Genomic DNA, 22741 nt, shown 5'->3' with positions numbered 1-22741 from the left:
TCATGACTTTAATGTAGCGAAATAAACAATATGAAATGAACACGACATTAGCCTTGTTCTTTGTGAAATATAATTTATCTACTCGGCCAAGTTACACAGGTTGCAGTCCTTTGGTTAAATTTGTGTTCCACAGGCAGGAAATCTGTTAAACATGTGGGCTCGTTTAATGATATTTATGTTGTCCTGCTTGTGATTTGCCTCAATCAGTGTTAGTGGGAACAGGTGTGCATCGTTAGGGCCGTCTTATTAGTGAGTGAATTAACCCCCTTAAGGTGTTTAGGTGTGGAAAGGTGAAGTCACTTAAAGTTCTAATTAAAATGAGGGGGGTTCTTGTGTAAATGTCAGTGTCAGCAGTAACCAGGCAATCTTAAATAACCATTTTTTGTCTGTGTATTCTTTTGCATGCTGCACCTGTTAATCTGATCAGATGGTAAGTTCCCTTTAGGAGATGCTGATAAATTAAAGAGAAGTCGATGTGAGGATGTAATTGCATTGGCTCATATCACTTTAAATTTTAAGTTGGGTTTTGTTTCCTTTACGAAGTAATTTTTTGATCCATCCACATTCCTAGCATTGCTCATCATCCCCTCATATAAGCTATCAGCACTATGTGAAGTTGTCTCTAATCTTTGGTCCCTCATTTACTGTACAAACGTGAGAGCAAAATAATATTAGAAACATGTGTGAGCATCATGCACTGCAGCTTAAAACGTCACTTTTGTTTTTATTTTGATGATGTGAAGGTCCAAAGATGGGAGGGTAAATAATAAATAATAGAACTAAATAAGCTTAATATATTTGAGAAGTTAAAGTTTTACAGACATCTAGGCCGTAGTTTTATTTTTCCCTGTGCAGCAAGATTCAAGATCGAAATTCAAGGTCCTGTATTGTTCATCAGCACACAATTACAATAGCAGTTGTTGGCAATGAAAGTCTTGAGTCTCAGTCTCCCTTCAGCAATGCGAAATAAAAAAGATTAACATGCAAGTGAGAAAAAATCTGATTCCTATATAATCACATAAATAGGCCTAGTGCAAAAACTATAAAAATCTAAACTTGTTTGTTTTCAGCAGTTAAACACAATCCTCCTTAGGATTGAATTGTGCAGATAGACTTGGTTAATATAGTAGTTTGAAATGATCATGAAGACTATGATCGCCCGAACAAAATCCAATTTCTTATGAATAGATATTAAGTGGAAGATTAATCACTTTAGTTTTTAATGACCATAATTTAAACATCTTTCCCCTGCTCACTCTTTCCTCTTTCTTTAAATCATTTGGGTTTCTCAGTTTAAATCTCTTAACTTCTTTCTTGTTTGTTTTGGCACCGATCGACCCTCCCCTCCCCCTCTCTATAACGGCTGCTTGTTGTTGGCAGGACCTGCCTCGCTCTCCGGTGGCTCCGCCCCTGGACTCCTGCTTCATGAGACCGGCCCGCCCGGCCAACCGCCGACCCCCGTCGCGCTGGGCCGCCCGCTCCCCCTCCCCCTCACCCAAGTGGAGCGCGGGGGCCAAGAGGAGGTTCACCTTCCCACCGACAGGACACCGCAAGACCATACTGGAGGGTGAAGAGACAGCGTGAGACCGTCTAGTACCTGCTCTCTCTCTCCTCCACCTCAGCCTAAAAGACCCAGTACCTCAGAACCCCCCCCACCCAACCCCTCCACCCAAAATCTAGGGACTCCTTAGATGGAGACAGGAAGGTTGGGGGAGGGGGGTTGCAATCCACCCAGTAGCACCAGCTGACCATCGAGGAACCAGAACTTCTCTTTAGAGGAACCTGGAATGTACTGTAATATCATCAAGAAAAAAAGGGACAAAATCTACATTTTCCATAACAGGTGCCTGCACACACTTGAGTTGCTCATCACCCCACATGTGTGTTATATATGTATTGAATACAGATGTGTTTATTTGAACAGTGTAGGTCAATTGCTGCATTTGTCCGTTTACAATTTTCTTTTTCTACATCAGATTGTCTTCAGTCATGTTCAATGTTTTAAAGAAGCGCATACCTTCAATTTAACTTTTTATTTTTTTTGCCAGCCTTTGAAGCTTGACTTTTCGGTTTAGTTTAAAGAAGAGTAAAAAACACAACGGAAGCAAATAAACATAAAACAACAACTTCTGCTTCATCGGGTCTGAAGTGGAGACACATGATGTCATTTATGATGCTAATGTTCGTATTTATTTTTACGTTGGGATGAATGTTCGGCTCTGTAAAGTCGTAGAGGATGGGCGACAGCAAAAATAAATGAATAACCTTATGCATATTTGGAAGGCAGTTGTACAAATATAAGTGATATTTGCATGCCTTTTGAACACTAGCACTTTAGTGCATGTACATACAAGCTCTAGTCATTTGTGATCACTCGGCTCCGTTGTGGGGTCCAAGAAAAAAGAAATGCCATGATGGGAACTTTCGAGCTGTTGTTTTTTGTTGTCAAATTATTTGCATTTACAAAAAATATGAAGGATTTTTATGTAAATTATTGTACCAACCAAGCTGTCTTTGTACAGTTGTTACTATTGGATATGAAATACTTTCAAAAGAAAAAATATGAATGTTTTAAATGAAAAGTCTATGTCAAAAAGTCTGACGATCTATAGTCTTATGTAAATAGTAAATGGTAATAAACATGAATGTGTATTTACAAGACGTCGTCCTCCTCTGTCTGTGTGTGTGTGTGTGTGTGTGTGTGTGTGTGTGTGTGTGTGTGTGTGTTTGTGTGTTCGTGTGTGTGTGGGTGCGTGGGCTAAGGTCATACTTCAGGCATTTTCAAGGACACACACTAGACCAGTTGATTGGGGACGCTTGTGCAAATGGGGACAAAAGCTGGAAAAAGCTGTTTTTTGACTCAGTGGTTAAGGATAGTCTTAAGGGTTAGGTTCTCCAGGAAATAAATGTTAGTCCAAAGATATCTCCATGATCAAGGTTAGATACAGTAAATGATAACTAATACGCTCTTTCATTAGACCTGAGTTTGTGCTCTTGATCCCAAAGTGTGTGTGTGTGTGTGTGTGTGTGTGTGTGTGTGTGTGTGTGTGTGTGTGTGTGTGTGTGTGTGTGTGTGTGTGTGTGTGTGTGTGTGTGTGTGTGTGTGTGTGTGTGTGTGTGTGTGTGTGTGTGTGTGTGTGTGTGTGTGTGTGTGTGTGTGTGTGTGTGTGTGTGTGTGTGTGGATTACAGCTGCAGACCACAGGATTATAGTGGGTCAGAGGGGGATGGACACACAGAGACAGAAAATGTGAATAAGAAGATTGTGTCCCATAAGTCAAATCCTGTTGCATCATGGTAATACATGCGCTACCTTAGTCATGTTACTCAGCTTTGTCACGCAAACTAAAGACCAGAAATATAAACCTTGACTATAGCTTGTTTTAAAAAGTCACTTATATTTGTGATTTTTATATAATATTTTGACAAATGTTGATTTCTACTTAACTACAGTTGTTAAGTCAATGTCCATAGTTACATTTAACCTCTCTCTAGGTCGTCCTCGGACGAGTCCTCCAGCGGTGCTTCCAATCCTCACGATCCTCCATGCATCTGGCTAGTTCGCCAGTGTTTTCTGCTCCCACATCTTTCCGAAGTATGTCCACGTACGTTGGCGTGGGACGTCCTCTGGATCGATGCCCGTGTGTAGGTTCCCAGAGCACCAGCCTGCTGGCTGGGAGCTCGCGGTGTCTCTGGCAATGACCGGCCAGCCTCATTCTCCTGGCTGCTACCTTCTCGCTCAGCCCCGGCAGCCCACCATACAAATGCTTGTTGGTAACATGCTCATTCTTGTCGATGTTAAGGACTGCACGGAGCATCCACTTACTACAATAAAAAATAAATAATGGGAACTAACCCTTTAAAGAAAAGGAAAAACGTCTTAAAGGTATGTCTGGGCTGCAACAGCCTCTTGAGTGTGATGTTGCTGCAGGCGGCTAATAGAGACAATCTAATCGGAGCAGAAAAATAGGGTACAAGAACGAAATCTGTAAATTTCAATCGTTTGGCTTTTACTGGGGGACTATTGTATGAGCTTTTTATTGGCTCTGACGGATATAAGAAGGTAAAGAGGATGTGATAAAGAGTTAGAGGCAGAGAGCTGATACCTTTCAAAGAGTTCTAATGATGAATAATTAATAGTGCGGCCTGCAGGGAGCTGCTGATGGCACTCAGTAGGTCAGCAAAGAGGAAGACACTCTGTTTTTACTTCCATCCACTCTGAGAGAAACCCGCCACTGCTCAATAATTTATACCTGCCGTAAAGCCCCTACACACATACACACATGCACACACACACACACACACACACACACACTCCCCTGCTCCCTGGACCCTGGGCTCGGCTTTAATGTCTGGTGTCAGCTGCAGCAGGAAGGGTGTGACCTCCAAGTGCAGTAGATATCCCGTGGCAAAGATAGACAAGGACAAGTCAACTCTTAATTCAATGTGTAATAGTACAGCTCTATCACAATAAGATACCTAGCTCGTTAAAGACAAAAATCTACAGCTTTTTATGAGCTAAAATCTTTGGTGCAGCTTTTAGCTTTCACTATATTTACTCTTGTTGTGAATTAATTACCAAATTGGTGATTGGTTTCTTATATGCTACTAACTTCCACTATTGTATTCTGTTGTGTGGCGAGTCCCTCTCCTCAAAGTTATTTTACATTGAACAGTAAGTGTTTGTTTCAGTATAGGATGAATGCTAAATGTGTGCTGCTATCCAATGACCATTCGAATCCGCCATCTGATAAGAAGATTTTCAGGTAATACCATTACCTCCTTTTTTATTATATATCATGTTTCAGAAGTGAAAACGCACTAGACTGCTGTACAATATTGCACAGACAGAGGCATTAAAAAAGGATTATGTCTGTGATTTATGTCTGACATCGCCTCACAGCTTATTCTCTCTGAAATGACAGATCGCTCTCCAACGTCACCTGCCACTGATCCAATTAAATGATAAGAACAATAAATAATGCATCAGAAAGTCCACTGGACGGACATTAATACAAACTGATCACGGTGTCTTCTGACTAGACACAATTAGCCTATCTAAAAAAACTAAAAATTAAAGTAACATAGTCTTAATAATTGTTTAAATAGGTCTCTGAATTGTCTTTACTGCTTGGATGATTGTGAAGCTGACAATATGAAGTCCCAAAAAATGCTAATCCTTGAATAAATCAGAACCGCAGGACACTTTATGCTAAAAAACTCTAGTTTCTTCGTCGGGAAAAACTCTCATAGAGCAATTAGTATGAACTTGTTGGGCTTTCTTTAGGCTAAAACGGGGTGTTGTTCAGGTTGCCCTTTGAAACATATAGAGTGAAAATGTGAATGCCCCTGAGTATTGAATCACCTCTTTAAATAAGCCTGATTTTTGCATATTTGCTCTGACAGCTGACTGTGATTGAGAAAGCTAAAAAAGAGTAATGTCTTCCTCTCTAGCGCCTTGTATGAATAATGCAGTGATGGCTGTCTGGGCGTTTCTGTCAGATTGTTTACAGCAGTTTCCCAAATCACTGCTTGTTTGACTAAACAGATGAGATGAACCATTCGTTCTCTCTTTCCACTTGTTTTGTGGTGTTTACATCTGCCGTCTGAGGACTGAGCTGACATTTTAAATCTGAGGATCAGTCTTATATACAGTCTATGGGATAAGTGAAGCACATAGGTTGAGGTCCAGAGGATATCACACCAATCTGTGGTGGAAGACATTTTATCTAGAATTGCACCCTCTCTTATTACATGAATCACAAAAAGAGACTTCAGTGGCGAAGAGTGTCCCATCAAGTCTTTATGTGACTCATGACACCGAAATGTCTAGTCGGGAATTTTGTCACGATGAGAATTAGTAAAAGTCTTTATGCAGATGACGCATATCATAATAGATGTGAATGGATTTTCCCCGATTTTACCATTGGTGACACTTTTACACCATTTATAAAGTATTACTTTTAAGGAAATTGAACCAAGAAATGAAGAATAATAACCTCCATGAATCCCCTGTCTTGTGAATTAATCTGTGCCTGTCTTCACTGTTTAAAAATACAAAAAAATCAAGTAGCCTAACCTGCTGTCCAGACATCATGCACAATCTGACATGGATAAGGGATAAAGACGTCATTTTAAGCTGACTGAATTGACCTTTGTGATGGCGCCTGGCCCAACGTGCAATCTGTCAAAAAATTGGGCTCCAAATTGCACATGTCTGCAGCTGTGAGCGAACGCCTCGAAACAGACAATGAGCGACACAATGGGCCCGGCCGTGCCATTAGCTGAGAGGTTGTCATGCCAACCATTCAAAAAGCCCCACAGCTCAACGCAAGCAAAAGGGTTTGGCGCCGAGGAGAATTCACATTGAAGTATTTGCTTTGCCTGGAGGCCCTCCTTCAGTTTCTGTTACATCATTATTCGCGTGAGAAAAAAAAAGGCCCGTCCAGGTCTAGTCTTCCTAAAGCTCCCCAGGCCCTTAAATTAGAATGTTGGCAGCTACCAGTGTGTTCAAGCTGCGGAAACAGCATGGCAGAGGCTGGGTGTCAAGTTTTTTGGGGGGACTTTTTAGCTCCAGGAGAAATAGGCCTGCACTATTGTACGGGAAAACAGACAGTCCCATTGTGCTGAAGAGCGTGACGACAGCTTGAACCCTGAACCAAACCAGCAGGGCAGTCGGCAGGGCTGGCGAGGAATCAGAAACAATATGTCGAGCAAGGAAAACATTTTCGGAAAAAAACACGAAGCCAGCTGGACAACAGATGATATATGTGGCAGAAAATTGATTTGTGATAGACTCTGTGAGCTACGTAATAAGTGGTCAAAGAATCCTTACTGAAGCAAAAGTTTGACAATCTAAAAATAGGCCCAGGCCTAAAGGTCGTGCATCTAGAAATCTGCAACTAAAAATACAGAATTCATATCAATTAAATCGTAAATGGAAATGGGAATATATGGGAAAATATTTAAATCTACCACATTTGGTTCACTCTACTCAATAAAATAACTTTTGCTTCTGTTTTGGCTGATCCTTGACCTGTGATTGACCTCCAACCGGTTACCTCAGAAACCTCTTCAACATACAGTAGGCCTGACAATTCAAAATGACAAATCTCCATCGGGGCTTCAAGTTCAGTTGGACCATCTGTCTGTCTTTTGAAGGGCAAAAACAAAAAGACACCATTCATTTGGTGCCTCCTTGATTCTTCTTTTGTCTTTGCAATTTGCTTTGGATTTTCAGTCTCACACACAGAATCATCCCATGCATATGCCGCGATGTATAGTGGTGAAAACCCATCTAAAGCTGAGTGTCTCTCTCTCTCTCTCTCTCTCTGTCAGAGCCGGTGTCACACCACATCAGAAATAATGATTGAGGCTTTTAGGCCGTAGTCCTCTGGTGATTTGGGGTGAGAGGGGTTGAAGAGGAATTCTCAATTGGTCCATTTCATTCCATGTTAAGATGTACATTGTAAAGATTAGATTCTAAATGTTTGTTTTTGTATATTAACTGCAAAAATGACCCCCTATTAAGATAAATGTATCATGCAGCTGGAATTGGGAAAAAAACACAAGTTGTTATCCTTAAATGTAATGGTTTACATTGTGGGGACCGGTCCCCGTAATGTGTGACAAAACGTTTGTCCCCACATTGTGTGTAAAACAAGTATTAGGGGATATTAGTTTTTAATTGCTGATAGTTCAATCACTTCATATTTTACAGACATTGTTTTAATAAATCAGTCCAAATTTTTTGTTCGTTTTTTCATTTTCTATTTCTGAAAAAAATAAAACGTGTGTGTGTGTGTGTGTGTGTGTGTGTGTGTGTGTGTGTGTGTGTGTGTGTGTGTGTGTGTGTGTGTGTGTGTGTGTGTGTGTGTGTGTGTGTGTGTGTGTGTGTGTGTGTGTGTGTGTGTGAGAGGCAAGCTGCTTTTTCGCCTAGTCAAAATCGTGAGGTTACAAAACATCTGCAGCCTTGTGTGGCCAGAGGAAGAAGGGAGAAGGAGGGTTGGGGGAGTTGAAGAAGTGGGGACCGGGGTATGAAGAGGTTGTCATGGTAACCACTCCTCTGCTGCTGGGGGTGATGATGTAATATTGCCCATCACTGCATTTCTGGAACTTTTTTTTTCTCTCCTCCTCACCCACTCTCTTTCTATTTCTCTTTCTCTCTCTCATACACACATACACACACACACAACACACACACACAACAAAAGAAGTCCACAGCCCGCACATGGCCCAATATTAATAATAGGACAAGAGAGCAGTCCCTTTGAGCTACTTTGATACCAATATGCTGAAATTTAACATCTTTAGAAAAACCTTTTGTATCTTTTTTTTTTCAGGCCCCTGATCATTTCAAAAGAATCCAGTGCACTTAAGATAAAGCCAGCCTTTCTTTTCTTCTCTGTATGCTTTCTTCTGCCCTTCACATCATCAAAGCCGCGCGTGTGTGTGTGTGTGTGTGTGTGTGTGTGTGTGTGTGTGTGTGTGTGTGTGTGTGTGTGTGTGTGTGTGTGTGTGTGTGTGTGTGTGTGTGTGTGTGTGTGTGTGTGCAAGATCCCTGCATCATTACAAGTATAAAGGCAGAAAGCAGCAGGAGAGTAAGAAGGCTTTTATGGTGAAACCATCTAGGTAGCAGCTGCAGAGGGCGATTTCTGCCACATGAGGGCATCAATCCACTGCTGCTCTTGAAGGTAAAAAGGACCAAAGGCAACAACAAGATTAAAACACTTTATTCTCAGGTCTTTATAGAAATATATATCACAGCTTGAAAATATACATCAGAACTCAGTCAGAAACAAGCTGTGAAAAGCTGACTTTTCTATTTCATAAGTGCAGAAAGACATTCAACTAAAAAGACTTTAAGGAACATATAAAAGATTCTCTGTGCAATTCATTCATTTCACATTTTTGCCACATATTAGTACAGCTACATAAAAACACTGGCGACATTTTGATTTGACATTTTTCGTCTTTTCTAAACATAAAACAACAATTTTCACGAGTCTCAATGCCAGCGGTATAATTTTTCCTGATCCCCCAACCCTTTTCATTCAGTCCCAAAGAGTGACACAAAAACACTCTGACGCTGATCCAGAATCAGCAAATTGTGATTTTTTTTTCTTCCGTTGCATAGCATGAAGTGGAGAAATAGGTTGAGCTGTTTTGTTCAGGCCGAAGCTTCAAATCTCTGGCTGAACAGCACCTCCACCACCTTGGGGTCGGCCAGGGTCGAAAGGTCACCCAGGTCCCTCTCGTTGCGTGCGATTTGCCGGAGAACTCGCCTCATGATTTTCCCTGAATGGATGTGAGTTAGAGGATGAGGACACATTAGTTAAGGAGGAGAGGAGTAGAGGAAGAGGGGGATGTTGGATGTTTAAAGGTATAGTGTTGAGCTTGTTTTTACCTGAGCGAGTTTTCGGGAGCGCTGGAGCATTTTGAATGAAGTCTGGCGTGGCGATTGGTCCGATTTTCTCTCTCACTGAAAAATTAAAAAAATATTCGTTCAGATTAAAACTTGTCTAGAGGGGAAATAAAAGCTAAATTCTTTGAACTGCCTTCTTTATATATTTCCTATTCAAAAAGACAAAAACTGTCTATCAATGGTGAAAGATATTGACAGCATCGAATAAATTCGAAAAGACAAGCAGAAACAGACTATTTTCATTCAATGTTGTTTGTATGGGTGCCGGATATCTTTCCATCCATTGATTGAGGATTGTTCCAGGACGGACAAAAATATCAATATAACCTTTTTCATCTTTAATCCCTCAAGTAAACCCCCTGTGTGTCTGAGCCTCACCCAGTCTCTTGAGCTCGTCCACCAGTGTGTGGTTGAACTCTGTGCTGTTCTTGAGGGTGACAAAGCAGTACAGACACTCTCCCTTCACCGTGTGAGGCCGGCTCACCACCGCAGCCTCCGCCACTGACGGGTGCTGCATCAGAGCAGACTCCACCTCTGCCGTGCTCATCAGGTGGCCTGAAGGAAAGAGGGTGAGAGAAATACACACAAGGTTTATAAGGCTACAAGTTCCACTGTGTTTAAGATGGTATATCCAAGACAATTTGAAGTTATTGTTGTAATGTTACATAAGATATTAAAGTATTTCCCCGCGTTCCAAATCACATACTTTTTACTTTATATACTAAAGTACAGAAGAGTTTTAGGGCCACAGGACAGGAGAGAAAGAAAAAAAATCAGTTAAGAAAAATAAAATGTTTCATTATATCGAGAAATGTCAAGGATACAGAAGAATACTCCAAAATGCTATTGGAGTTAGTGGGGCATTTATGTATCTTCAGCATACTACAATTGATGTGCATGTATTATTGGGACATCCTAAATCTTTTTCTGGCATACTAAATAATAGGGAAGTATGGGTTTTGGAACGCAGGGGGCTTTTCTGTTTTTAGAAGCAGGTCGGTTTGTTCTGACAGTAACACTTCACTGTCAACTACCTGACACATTCAGCATGTCGTCTATTCGTCCTGTGATCCAGTAATAGCCGTCTTTATCTCGCTTGCAGCCTTAAAAAAGAGGAGAAAAAAAATGACACAATCCACAAAGCAGTTTTTATAGCGTCTTTTTCTCTCTTTATTTTAGTGAGAAATCAAGATGTTTATGTTTGGTATTTAAACGTGTCATCCGAGTGGCATACAATCTCTTTGTCAATGCACCATGGACAGTATATGTAATATTTTAATAATATTTTTTTATTTTTTTGTGTGACTTACCATCACCAGTCACATAGTAGCCCGGGAATTTCTTGAAGTAGGTGTTCTCAAAGCGTTCGTGGTTTCTGTACACAGTGCGCATTATTCCAGGCCAGGGCCGTCTGAATACCTGTAATAGACAAACAATGATTATAATAACAGTAATGCTTTTTAACTGTTTTTTAAAGGACTTCAAACTTAAAAACAGAAAAATCAAAGATGGTTGAGTATATTTCTTATCATCACATAATATATTGTTTTTCAAGCTTATAGCATTTTTGTTTTATGATTTGCTGTGAACTGCTGTATACAATTCCCTCTCAAAAGAATGGATGTGGGTTTTTACAATTAACTGAAACTTACCAAATAACCCTCAGCCTCGCCTTCCAGTTCCTCTCCGTGTTCGTTGAGGATGGTTGGCTCAACTCCAAAGAAAGGGAAGGTCTGAAAAATGAGATGTGCCATTATTGGATAACTGTGTTATTTTATGAAACAGCTCTTACAATATTTATTTTATAGCTCAATAGATCCTAACCATAATCATCACACTGAAAAGCCAAATATTAAATGTACGTGGAAATAGGTTGAATCTCTTGCTTTGGTTGATTCAAGCTGTTGTTACCAGCGTGATGTGGAGATAAGGGTGTGTTTGAGATTTACATTTAAAAAAAAGTGAGAGATCAGTGATGTTGAAAGGGGATCGTGTCACTTACAGCAGAGCCGGGTTTCAGCGGTGTGGCAGCAGGCAGAGGAGTCAAAACATGACCTCCCTGTAGAGAAAAAAAAAGTGATATTTAAAGGCACAGCAAACTCAAACATGTGAATTTGTTTTTTATATTCTACAGAAAACTGAACTTGGAGTGAAACTAATTCAAAACTTTCAAACAGGACTCGAACATATAACTTTGAAAGCTGAGATGTGTGTTAATTTGCAGGCAGACGGCAGTGCCAACACTAGTCTTACGGTCTCTGTCTGCCAGAAAGTGTCGACCACGGGACACCTGCCCTGACCAACGACCTCATAGTACCAGTGCCACGCCTCAGGGTTTATCGGTTCGCCAACTGTACCCAGAATCTTCAGGCTGGAGAGGTCGTATCTGGTAGAGGAGAGTGAGAAAAACTGGGCTCAGAATTCTTACCTTATTTGTTGTTTGCCCATATATGGGTTGTTACTGCATGCTGGTTTTGTGACAGTCTAACTATATAATCATATACAGTATATGTTATGAATACAACAAAATCCGCTTACCATAGTCTCTAAAGCTGGCTGCCAACACTATATCTAATTTTCAATGTCTAGAATAAGAGATGTAGGAAACGACAAGTTCTGTTTTTACATGGGGATTATGAGAAAAACTACTTCTTGGTCGATCCAGTGAATTTCCTGCATTTTTTTTCACGCTAAGCTAAGCAGCAGGTTCACTTTTACCAGTTTTGTTATGCCAAGTTATAGTGTTGCATTGCCTATTTATCAACGAATAGTCGGAGAGAAGAGAAATGTCCTCTACGCCCACTGTGAAGCTCACAAGATGAGATTCTGCTTCTTACCTTTGGCGTGATTGTCGATAGACTAAAAAGTGGAATTATTCTTGACAGAAAAAAAATATTGAGTTCTAGGATTCTTGTGAACTTTGTGTTGAAAATGCATAAAGAAGGCCTTTTCAAACGGTCTCACTCGCCTCATTATTCATACAGTTAGACCACTGAGGACTCTGTTACATTTGAAGTGAGTGCAGAGGAGGAGAATGTCTTTTAAAATTAAAGATGAGAATTTCCATTTGAAAGCTGCGAAGAAACACATTCGGGCCACCTATCGGGTCAAGCTGTGTTTTTGAAATTCATACTCTTGCTTTTAGCTTCTGAAATGTCAGTATTTTTTTTTCTGAGTGGCTGTTGTGACATTCAGAAGATGCAGGGCTCTTACTTCTGCAGCGGTTCCCGTCCGTACTTCATCAGAAGGCGGATGGCCGTGGGCGCTGTGTAGAACTTGGTCACTTTGTACTTCTCAATAATCTCCCAGAAGCGGCCGGCATGAGGGTGGACTGGGATACCTTCAAACTGCATGGGGAGAAAACATATACTGTACATGCATCTCTGAGAAGGAGTAGTATTTTTGTATGATTTCCAATTGTCTGTTTAGTTTTTTCGTATTTGGAATTTGTAACTGTTTATGGTGAAGAAAATGGGGCTAAGACTTGATAAGCCTAGTCATCTTCCTATCCCTTCTCAAATGTGTCTAGTGTTTGTAAAGTTGAAATTGGCTTTTGATATTGTTTGTTGTTGTAATTCATATTTTCTTCATATTATTATTTACTTTCTTATTTGTTTTAATCTTAGGAAATAAAGATTCCTGCATTTATTCATAATGACAACCAAGAAGACTATGGTAAAACTCACCAGAACGCTTGTTGCGCCGTTGGCAAGGGGACCGTAGGTGATGTAGGAGTGGCCGGTGATCCACCCGATGTCTGCGGTGCACCAGTACACGTCGTCATGGTGATGATCGAAAACGTACTTGAAGGTCAGTGATGTGTAGAGCAGATACCCGGCAACCGAGTGGAGAACGCCCTGTACCGTGCGCATGGACGGACACATGAATGAGAGATAATTGGTCCACACAAAGGCGGTGGACAGCAAAAATAAGGGGGCTGTGTGTGTGTGTGTGTGTGTGTGTGTGTGTGTGTGTGTGTGTGTGTGTGTGTGTGTGTGTGTGTGTGTGTGTGTGTGTGTGTGTGTGTGTGTGTGTGTGTGTGTGTGTGTGTGTGTGTGTGTGTGTGTGTGTGTGTGTGTGAGAGTAACAAAGACAGATGATTTCATACTGTTTTGTGTAATAACATCAAATACGAAATACCAATTTATTTTCAGCATATAAGGGTTGCATTGGAATCTAAAAGATCTGGTTACACTGAGAATTTACAATGATCTATCTATCTATCCATCTATCTATCTATCTATCTATCTATCTATCTATCTATCTATCTATCTATCTATCTATCTATCTATCTATCTATCTATCTATCTATCTATCTATCTATCTATCTATCTATCTATCTATCTATCTATCTATCTATCTATCTATCTATCTATCTATCTATCTATCTATCTATCTATCTATCTATCTATCTATCTATCTATCTATCTATCTATCTATCTATCTAATCTTTCTTTACCTTTGGTTTGCCAGTGGAGCCGCTGGTGTAGAGGATAAACAGTGGATCCTCTGCATCCAGCCACTCGGGCTCACACTCTTCCGGAGCGTCTCTCATTGCCTCATCCCACCACACATCACACTGTGAGTCCCAGGGCGTCTGAACGCAACAGAACACATAAAACCCATCATTACAGCTACTCACCTCCTTTGCCCAAAGCACAGGAAGCAACACACACACACACTGAGTCAATTTTGAATTGACTGCGGTTTACAGAGCACCTTAGAGGCATCTACTGAATCCTAGTAAATTGGAAGTCCTGTTTTTTTTTGGGTTATATCTATTTTTGTAGTTGTTTTGGCCCCTGGTGAAAGATAATGTGATCCTCTGTGGGTTGTTGACATGGGGAAGGTGGCATGGCACAAACATCTTGGCATTGTACATACAGTAGTATGCATTTACAAGTAATTTTGTCATCATCTGCTTTCCCTCTGATTGCTTTTTGGGAACCGTCATTTTACAGTGCCACCTTAGGAGTGTGCCGTATGTGCTTCTATAGTAGTTTTTACATCTTTTTCTCGACATTACGTTACACTGATTTTTCTGTCACATTTCCTGTCACAAATTAGCTTGGTGTAGCCTATTCAACTGTAAACCAAACATATCTATTTACCTGTAGTTTGTTGCATGCAGCTCCGCTTTTTGTCTTCAGGGCGGGATGCTTGACGACCAGGCATTTGGTGACACTACATGAAGCTCTGTTAGTAAATTAATAAAAAAAAATAAAAAAAGGCATGGGTGAGGGGTGAACATTTCAATTCATGAGCATCTTTCTTTTTCTCATCTTCTTTTCACGTTTTTCTTCAAGGTCTTTTACAAATCTGAACAAAATACAAAACACTCCAATTAACCTTAGATCCTCGATTCATGTGAGAAGAATTACTGAAGTAGCAGCAGCATCATTGCAATATGTAGAAAAATACATTTAAATTAAGAAAAAAAAAGCATGTAGGTCTCCTATAAGCCAAATATTGAGTCTATTCCACATGTTATGCCTCATAATTGAAAATGTGAGATTTTGAATCAAAAGTTTTGTTCTGCCCACATGTGGCTTTGGTCAAACATACAATATTATGTTTTTGCATTCTGTGTTTCGCGGCTCACATCCCTCCAGGCTCACGTTGCCATGAGGGACTGAGCTACTTTGGCTTCCCTGATGAATCCTAGAGCCCCATGTTGCTCGGCAACCCCGTAATGTGGTAAGTGGGTAGTGCTTTACCTCAACCTCCCTGATAACTGCTGACAGGGCTTCATTGGTGGTGCGTGTGTGTGTGTGTGTGTGTGTGTGTGTGTGTGTGTGTGTGTGTGTTTGTCCAGTGACTCAAATGGCAGGTGTTGAGTGCCAGTACCTGTAGCTAGTGCAAATAAGGGCGGGCTGCTGCTGACAAAAAAGAAAAAAGAAAACAAGAAAGAACCTGTTGGCCTTGTAAGTGGGACCTACTTTTCCCTGCACTTCTCCAAGGCGTCGTCCGTTATAAGTTTCAGGTTGATCAGCTTGTCTCCTCTGTAAACACCATCTGTATATCACATAAGGGATGGAGTGACAGGAGAGCAGGTGTTTGAAATATCAGGGAGGAGGCTTGTAAGGACTGAGGCGATTTAGTACTTGATAAGCATTTTAAAGCCCCTTTAGAATGTTATAATTACATCCTGGTTGTATATATGTGACCGGACCGGACCTACCTGCTGTCACCAGGACGCAGCTCTGGGCGTCTATGATCCTCTCACACAGAGACTCAGAGGAGAAACCTGCAAACTGAACATGCAAAGAGACGAGAGGTAAAAGGTTAGGAACAGTTGGATATGTTGAAGCATTTTATCACAAAGATAGCCAAATATTTGAATGAATGCTTAAGGTAAAGTAATGCCCCAATCAAAATTGATCGGAGTGAATGATGAGAAAGTAGCATGTTCTGCTGTAAATGTATAGTTATATCAGTTTGAGACTGACATGTTTGATTGGTAGGAGGTTTAGATGAATGAAAGGAAGTTATATAGTTGTGAGTGAGCACTTTATAGTTGTGAGTATTGGGATTTGGCATTCGCTAACTTTGCTCAACTCTCAACAATGTTCCCCATTGAACCAAAAAATAAATACATCTGGTTTATTACAGAAAAAAAAATCTCTGTCATGTTTTCATAATTTTGTCCGTCCTTTATTGTGGGTTTGTATTGTATTAAGTATTTTCTGAGAACTGTCAACACGGAAACGTGGAAGCCACAACAAAGTCCAACAGGGCGAAAACATGACACGCTGGAAATAAAGTCCAAATTATCTACACTACTTTTTTTGCAGGAAACGTGGGCATGTTAATAAGCTAAATACAGCACACATAGTTTGAACCACCAAATCTGTCTTTTAACTGTGAAGAATGTTTTCACTATATAGTATGGGTAAAAATTCTACCTAAGCCTTAAATTAATCTTCCAAAAAAATTAAAGTAACAAGTCAACGCGTTCTTGGATTTTTGTCAGAACAAAGAACTTTGTTCTGTTCCTGCCTCACTTGGTCTGGCACTGGCATGACCTGTAGCTTATGTTGGCTAATTTTATCTAATGGTTGGCACACATTAGTTAGATATTGCTAAGTCAGTTCTCTGAATTTATGACTCTCATCTCTACTGTTACTTTATGTTTTAGCTTTTACCATTTTTCCTTTGTTGTAATGTGTGGCCACCATGACTGCAGACAGTCAGATGCATGCTGTTCCCTCTCCTTATACGTATATAGAGGAGTCACCTTGTTCAATGTCATATAATGAACCAGCCATTTATAATGAATCTGTTATATGATTGTCACTTGCTCTGCCAGACACTTGTTGTCTGGCCAAGGTTAATAGTTCATAGCTCATAGTATAACATTTCAGTTTTGATGACAGCGTTATGAATCAGGTCACTGACGACTCTGGACTCAGCAGAATGTCACTGCATGAGTGGCACTGGCTGCCTTGCCTGGCTCCAATATATGATTTAATCTCATGCCAAATGAATCTAAGATTAATATTAACAGTCACATGAGAATCCCAGAGGCTGGCGCTATCCAAAAATATCCTTATGTGATTCTTGAGGGATGACCATATCAAATGCGGTCAAAGCTGCAAGATTTGGAAAATGTACAGACCAGTCTGCCAAAAACATGCCTTTGCAAGTCATGAAACAAACCTTGGAACAGCACTCTAGATATTCTTAACAGGGGCACTGACATTTGCACGGCTGGGGAAGGTTGAAAAGCTAAAAGAGTGCTGGCTTGCATGCAAACTTGCACTGACTGATGCTGTCCCAAGCTTGAATCTGCCAGTAAATGTCTGACCCACATATTGAGTGCAGGTGCTGTCTCTGCTGTGTTCACACAGAGAACAGCTGATAACTAATACAGGAGCAAGGCAGTCTGGACCAACTCAGGTTCAGCTGATGTTTTTCTCCTGGAAATAGGGTCACCGCTGCAATCACTGTGGATACTGACCTTATTGGAACTCATATGATATAAGGAGGAAATGTGCCAGATATGGGTTAATAAGTACCATAAAACAAAGCCAATCGACTACTGCTTAGAAGCACCAGAGAAGGTGAAGTTCCTCACAAATGTATTTAGTGTGAAAATGCTGATGTTAAATTAGGCTACATCTTTATTTAGCATCTCCAAAGAGGGTGGAATCAAAGGGCAGACATCATTTGTCTTCGAGATAGGAGCTGTTTTTATCCTTCTACTTACCACAATTGAGTGAACAGCTCCTATCCTCGCACAGGCCAACATAGTGTACACCAGCTCTGGGATCATTGGAAGGTAGATAGACACCCTGTCTCCCTTTTTAACACCTAGAAAAAGGAAATAAGGAGATTAGAGTTGGTTTTGAATAACAAACACCACATGTGGGCCTGTCATGGGCTTCAACTTCTGCTCATCTTAAAACCAAATATGGCAATGTAGCTTAGGGTAAGTATGTTGGATTAGGGCCAGATAATGACACTGATACGCAACAAGTGCATTGGGGGGTAACACATGGAGCCATATATGGTGGTTATTTGTCAAAGGACAATGTCAATAATTGGCTCTGTCAGTTCACAAAAATTTTTGAAAGATTTAAGATGATTATTTTATTCTTATGAACCTGAATACTCAACACATGGAGTAAAGCTGACATTAAAATAAAACTCCTATGATGTTTTATTTAAACCATATGAAAGGCAAAATATAAGGTCTACATTGTAGAAGTGATTGGAATTAAGCAATGATTTTTGGCACATGTTCATTTATTTCTATTTTTACTCTAACGCCTGACTGCTACAAGTCAATTTCTAAGAATCAAGTCATCTCTATTTTTGGCTACTGGGCAGTTAATTTTAAGATGATATTGTTTAGATGTAATATTTCAGTTTTCTCACCCATTTGCCTGAGGACATTAGCACAGCGGCACACCTGGCTCAGCAGCTGGCGATAGGTGATGGTCATGTGGTGGTCGGGTGAGTTCCCCTCCCTGTAAAAACAACAAACAAGGGGAGAGACCCAAAACAAAAGTATAACTATGATGCAAAACAAAATGTCAGATAGTTTTGAGCTCTGCATGTGCTGATTGCATAGAGTTAAAAATGGCCTTTTATGAATGTTGAACACATAGACCCTCCAAATACACTTCTCCTCTAGAAGTACCTTCGTAGAATTTGTCCTGCTGGTTCAGTGAGTTCCCCCATGGAGATAAACTGTTCCTGTGATGGGTCTATATTGGGTCTGGATTTTTGTCAGGACAGTTGTTTGGAAAAGCATTTGGCACAATGTTTGGGACAGAAGCCATAACACTGCTACAACCTGACATCTTATCACCAGGCCGATGGTGGTGAAATAAATGTTCACAGTGATGAAACTCTGCAATCATAAATGCAACAGCTATTGATACTATAGTGACCTATTGATACAAGAGCTCTATTCTGTATCATTAGGGACCATTTTAGCATGCTAACACATTTGAAAGTCTGCTTTCTATTGAGATAGATAGATAGATAGATAGATAGATAGATAGATAGATAGATAGATAGATAGATAGATAGATAGATAGATAGATAGATAGATAGATAGATAGATAGATAGATAGATAGATAGATAGATAGATAGATAGATAGATAGATAGATAGATAGATAGATAGATAGATAGATAGATAGATAGATAGATAGATAGATAGATAGATAGATGGAGTTCCACAGGGCTCAATCTTTGGACCTCTTTAATTCAACTTCTAAATTCTACTAATACCTCTGAATTGAGCAAAACACTTATAAGATGTGTCAAAGATTCCTGCATGTCCATTATTAAATGATATAATAAAAACATATTTTATAAATGTTTTGTGCTAAGATAACTAAAAGTAAACCTAAGTCATGTTCATCGTTATTGTCTGGTGCTGAAAATATTTTGTAGTAGTCAGGGAATCAGAACTAAACTTTAGTTGGGACAATATGAAAGTAGCCTATTACCACCTTAAATTACAACATAAATCATAATGTATTTTTCAAACAATATTCCTATCCTATCCATTTTCACTCTGGTGGGATGGACTGTAATAGGATTTTCTCTGCTCTTTCTAAGAAAGCTCTTTGACAGCTTTCACTCATTCAGTATGCTTCCGCTGAAGAGCAAATAAAGACCATGAAAGCTGAGCTTATTACTCCAGTTCAAAACACTTCATCTGTCAAAATAACTTGACATTAATAGTACTCATTTACAAATCAGCTTATTTGCATTTTTACCACTGCCTTTAATATACAGTACGTTGATCTGTTTTCGTACATGCACCATAGCTTTAAGTTGTTTATTCATTAAGCTCTTTCTTTCTCTCGATGTTTACTAATGCTAGACTTTTTCATCATTTAAAGTGCTGTTTTAGTCTCAGTGTCTAAGGTAATGCACTCCTTTGTATACATTCACAGGGCCATACAAATAGAGTTGATTTTCTTAAAGTGAAAATGACACAATGAGACAAACCTGACATTGAGATTTCCTGTTTTGTCTTCAACTCATAATAGCAACTAATCCATAAGTCACAGGAGCTTTTGTTACAACCTTCAACAATTCAGAGGGACATTTTGAAGCACCTTATAAACTAAAGCTCAATTTCCCCCTTAATAGACAATGCATTGATAAAGGATGTTTCTCTTTACCTGACTATCACTTCACCCACTGTGGAAGAAAATATGCTGTTGAGCTTGTTTGACGCAGAAACCATTACTTACAAGCACTTGAAAAGGTTAAGAAACGTGTAGAGAATGGGTTTAAAACCCTCTGTTTGACACTGCAGCCACGGGAAACCTGTCATCACAGACCATTACATCCTTATCTATCTGCCATGTAAACTCAAGGCAGTTGATTTAAACCAAGAGCACTACATTTTATCAAGTCAGAGTTGTCTTAACAAGTGAATATGGTTTGACTTGGCAAATACTTTAAACGTTGTGCTCACCGAACTTTGCAAAAAAAATTGCTTTCCTTAAGAAACATCTTGGGTTCAGAACTCTCATTTCTACTTGTTGGCAATTTAACATGTCTCAATGTCTATTAATCCAATGGCATACGCCTGTGTTATCTAGAGTAGCTGCATATAATAGATGCAGTAACAGGTGAAGTTACATAAAAGGTCCTACATTTTACTTACTTACATACTTTTCTATGTCTTAATCTTTTGCATTGTCCTGCCATTTCGAATTTGCTGTTTGGACAAGGCGTGACCTAAAGTCATATCAGTGTTTAACAGGTCAAAACAAACCATCATACTGTAGGTTGAATATAAACACTGCAATAACAGCTGACAGAATACATCCACCTCATAGGCCTATGGTGTGCTGGACCTGATTGGCAAACACTTGAGCAGAAATATTACATAAGTGCTTTGATGTAGTGCAAACAGTGTGAGATCATTCGTGTGGATGATGGCTGGCCTCCAGCGTCCCAAGTTCTATTGAACCCCTATCACAGCTGAGCTTGCACCACTATTTTTTCTGTTTGCTGAGACTCTTCAGTATATATGTCCATACCATAATATTAGTAAAAACAACATGAGGTGGAGACGCTATGGTGACTTTACAAGGGTGTGGATAAGGAGCAAGTGACTGTAGGTTCAAAAGTAATTTGAAGATTTTTTTTAAATCAGATGCTAGAAAGGGTGTATTGGAAAAATGTTCAAGCCTACATTTAAAACATAGGTACAGAAATGCTATAAAGCTCTTATTGGACTTTTTTCTATTGGAGACTGGCAAGCTTCCAGATGAGGCATGCTTGTTTAGTAAAAAAACACAAAATATTTGTTTTTATTAGTCATAGCCTACACAACTTTAACAATGAGTTGTATTGTAGACGTAAAATCGGTTATTTCACAAATCAGACGAAATCTCGGAAAATTCCCTCTTGTTGATTTAAAGGATTTAATCATTGAATCACTGACACTGTTGCACCAGCTGAAGTTTGCTTTGGCGCTCTGGGGTCAGCACAGGGGACACAACAGTTGCTTTTGACTGGAATACCTGACATAGCTTAATGCGGGGTTTCCCGTCAAAGCCATCATTCATTGCTTACCAGTAATAGGCAACCTTGTCACCGAGATTCCTCTCATTCACAAGCCTGTCAACGACGTTGTAGCACATGTTGGTTTTGGCCCCTTCCATGCATTTGATATATATGTTCCCTTTTGTCACATCAAAGTTGTGCTGCATCATTGGTCCTGTTGCTGGCTTCTTCCAAAAGAACTCATCTGCAACCTCTTTCCAGAAAGCTGTAACATATATGCATTTTGTGTCAGGGTTATGGGCAGCAGACAGCGCATGTAAACACAGAGACAGGCTCAGAGAGAGAGTGAGGGGTAAATGCACAGGAACACTGCAAGCACTGGACTAAAAATACAGACGTGTTTGACTTACCTTCGGGATTCTCAAGAGACTTCCTGTACATTGCCAGATAGGAGTTAAAATCAGGCACATGAGCATCCCTCTTCAAGTCATCAGGAGGGTGGTACATTTTATCCTGGGACTCAGGAACAACCATTTTGGAAGGAGGGATGCCGACGGGCCTATGTAATCAAATGGGTGAGTCAGAAAAATGGGTTAATCTGGAGGCAATGCTGATCCGTCTGGATCCTCCTGAGGAAGCTAAGAGCACTGTAGGGCCTCCTGTACAGCAGCAACATAATTCAGCATGCATTAGACCCACCTCTAATCCCTGAAGCTGCAGGCTCACTCCCAGTCTGCTCAGGGCCAGGGAAGCCAATCGGCTCACAAGGTGCGGCACTCCCACTTTTTCATTGGACGAGCCCCCCCTGGCCTGTCGGTGGCATTATTTTCCCAAGCCAAGAGGAGGAGGAGGATGAATGTATGAATGCGGGTGATTCAGCCGGACAGACACAGGGAGGGTATGATCTGACAAGGGGTGGGTGTGGGGTGAAGGGAACTCTGAAAAAGGAGAGACAGAGAGGGACAGAGAGGGAGAGAGAGAGAGAGAGCGACAGAGCAACATGTTGTTCACTGAGCCAGTAAACAAAATTCCTGGTTCTCTGTGCACCAAAACTAAATGCTCTTGTGATATCAGTTTAAGTTGTTTTTATTTTAGTTTACATTTATTAAACTCATGACTTTAATAATGTTAAATAATTTGCTTTTAGAAGTTATTATAGGCTGTACCAAAATATATCCTTTGCTTAACTTTTATTTATTTTTATTATTATTTATCACTTTTTGTTTGTCAGAATTTGGTTTCCATTAAAAATATTTAAGATTTTATTTTATTATTTAAGATTAAAAAAAAATTCATTGATACAACTTGACAAAAAAAGTAACACACCTAATG

At 40.0% G+C, this 22741-nt stretch overlaps 2 protein-coding genes across 2 annotated transcripts in view; one reads left to right on the top strand and one right to left on the bottom strand.

The window, feature by feature from the left end:
• mtcl1 (microtubule crosslinking factor 1) overlaps positions 1-2498 on the top strand; it is a 60182-nt gene extending 57684 nt beyond the window's left edge. Inside the window, exon 15 of the mRNA XM_080033517.1 lies at positions 1381-2498. Coding sequence (XP_079889643.1) covers positions 1381-1584 — 204 coding nt within the window. The 3' untranslated portion in view covers positions 1585-2498. The remainder of the gene's footprint in view (positions 1-1380) is intronic.
• A 6296-nt stretch (positions 2499-8794) lies between these two features.
• Positions 8795-21943, bottom strand: acss2l (acyl-CoA synthetase short chain family member 2 like; the record flags this gene model as incomplete). The annotated part of the gene is made up of 18 exons (XM_080033846.1): positions 8795-9295; positions 9405-9479; positions 9801-9977; positions 10457-10525; positions 10733-10841; positions 11075-11155; positions 11425-11481; positions 11676-11808; positions 12636-12769; positions 13109-13279; positions 13882-14019; positions 14534-14618; positions 15362-15437; positions 15604-15676; positions 17632-17735; positions 18303-18394; positions 21479-21674; positions 21820-21943. 18 exons carry the CDS (start codon positions 21941-21943, stop codon positions 9168-9170), a joined length of 2022 nt encoding a protein of 673 aa, XP_079889972.1. The 3' UTR covers positions 8795-9167.
• Positions 21944-22741: the final 798 nt, after the last annotated feature.

Source organism: Ammodytes marinus (genome assembly GCF_949987685.1).
Source record: "Ammodytes marinus genome assembly, chromosome: 9".
NCBI lineage: Eukaryota > Metazoa > Chordata > Actinopteri > Uranoscopiformes > Ammodytidae > Ammodytes > Ammodytes marinus.
Note: the sequence above shows the minus strand (reverse complement) of the source record. Positions and strands in the feature narration are given on the sequence as shown.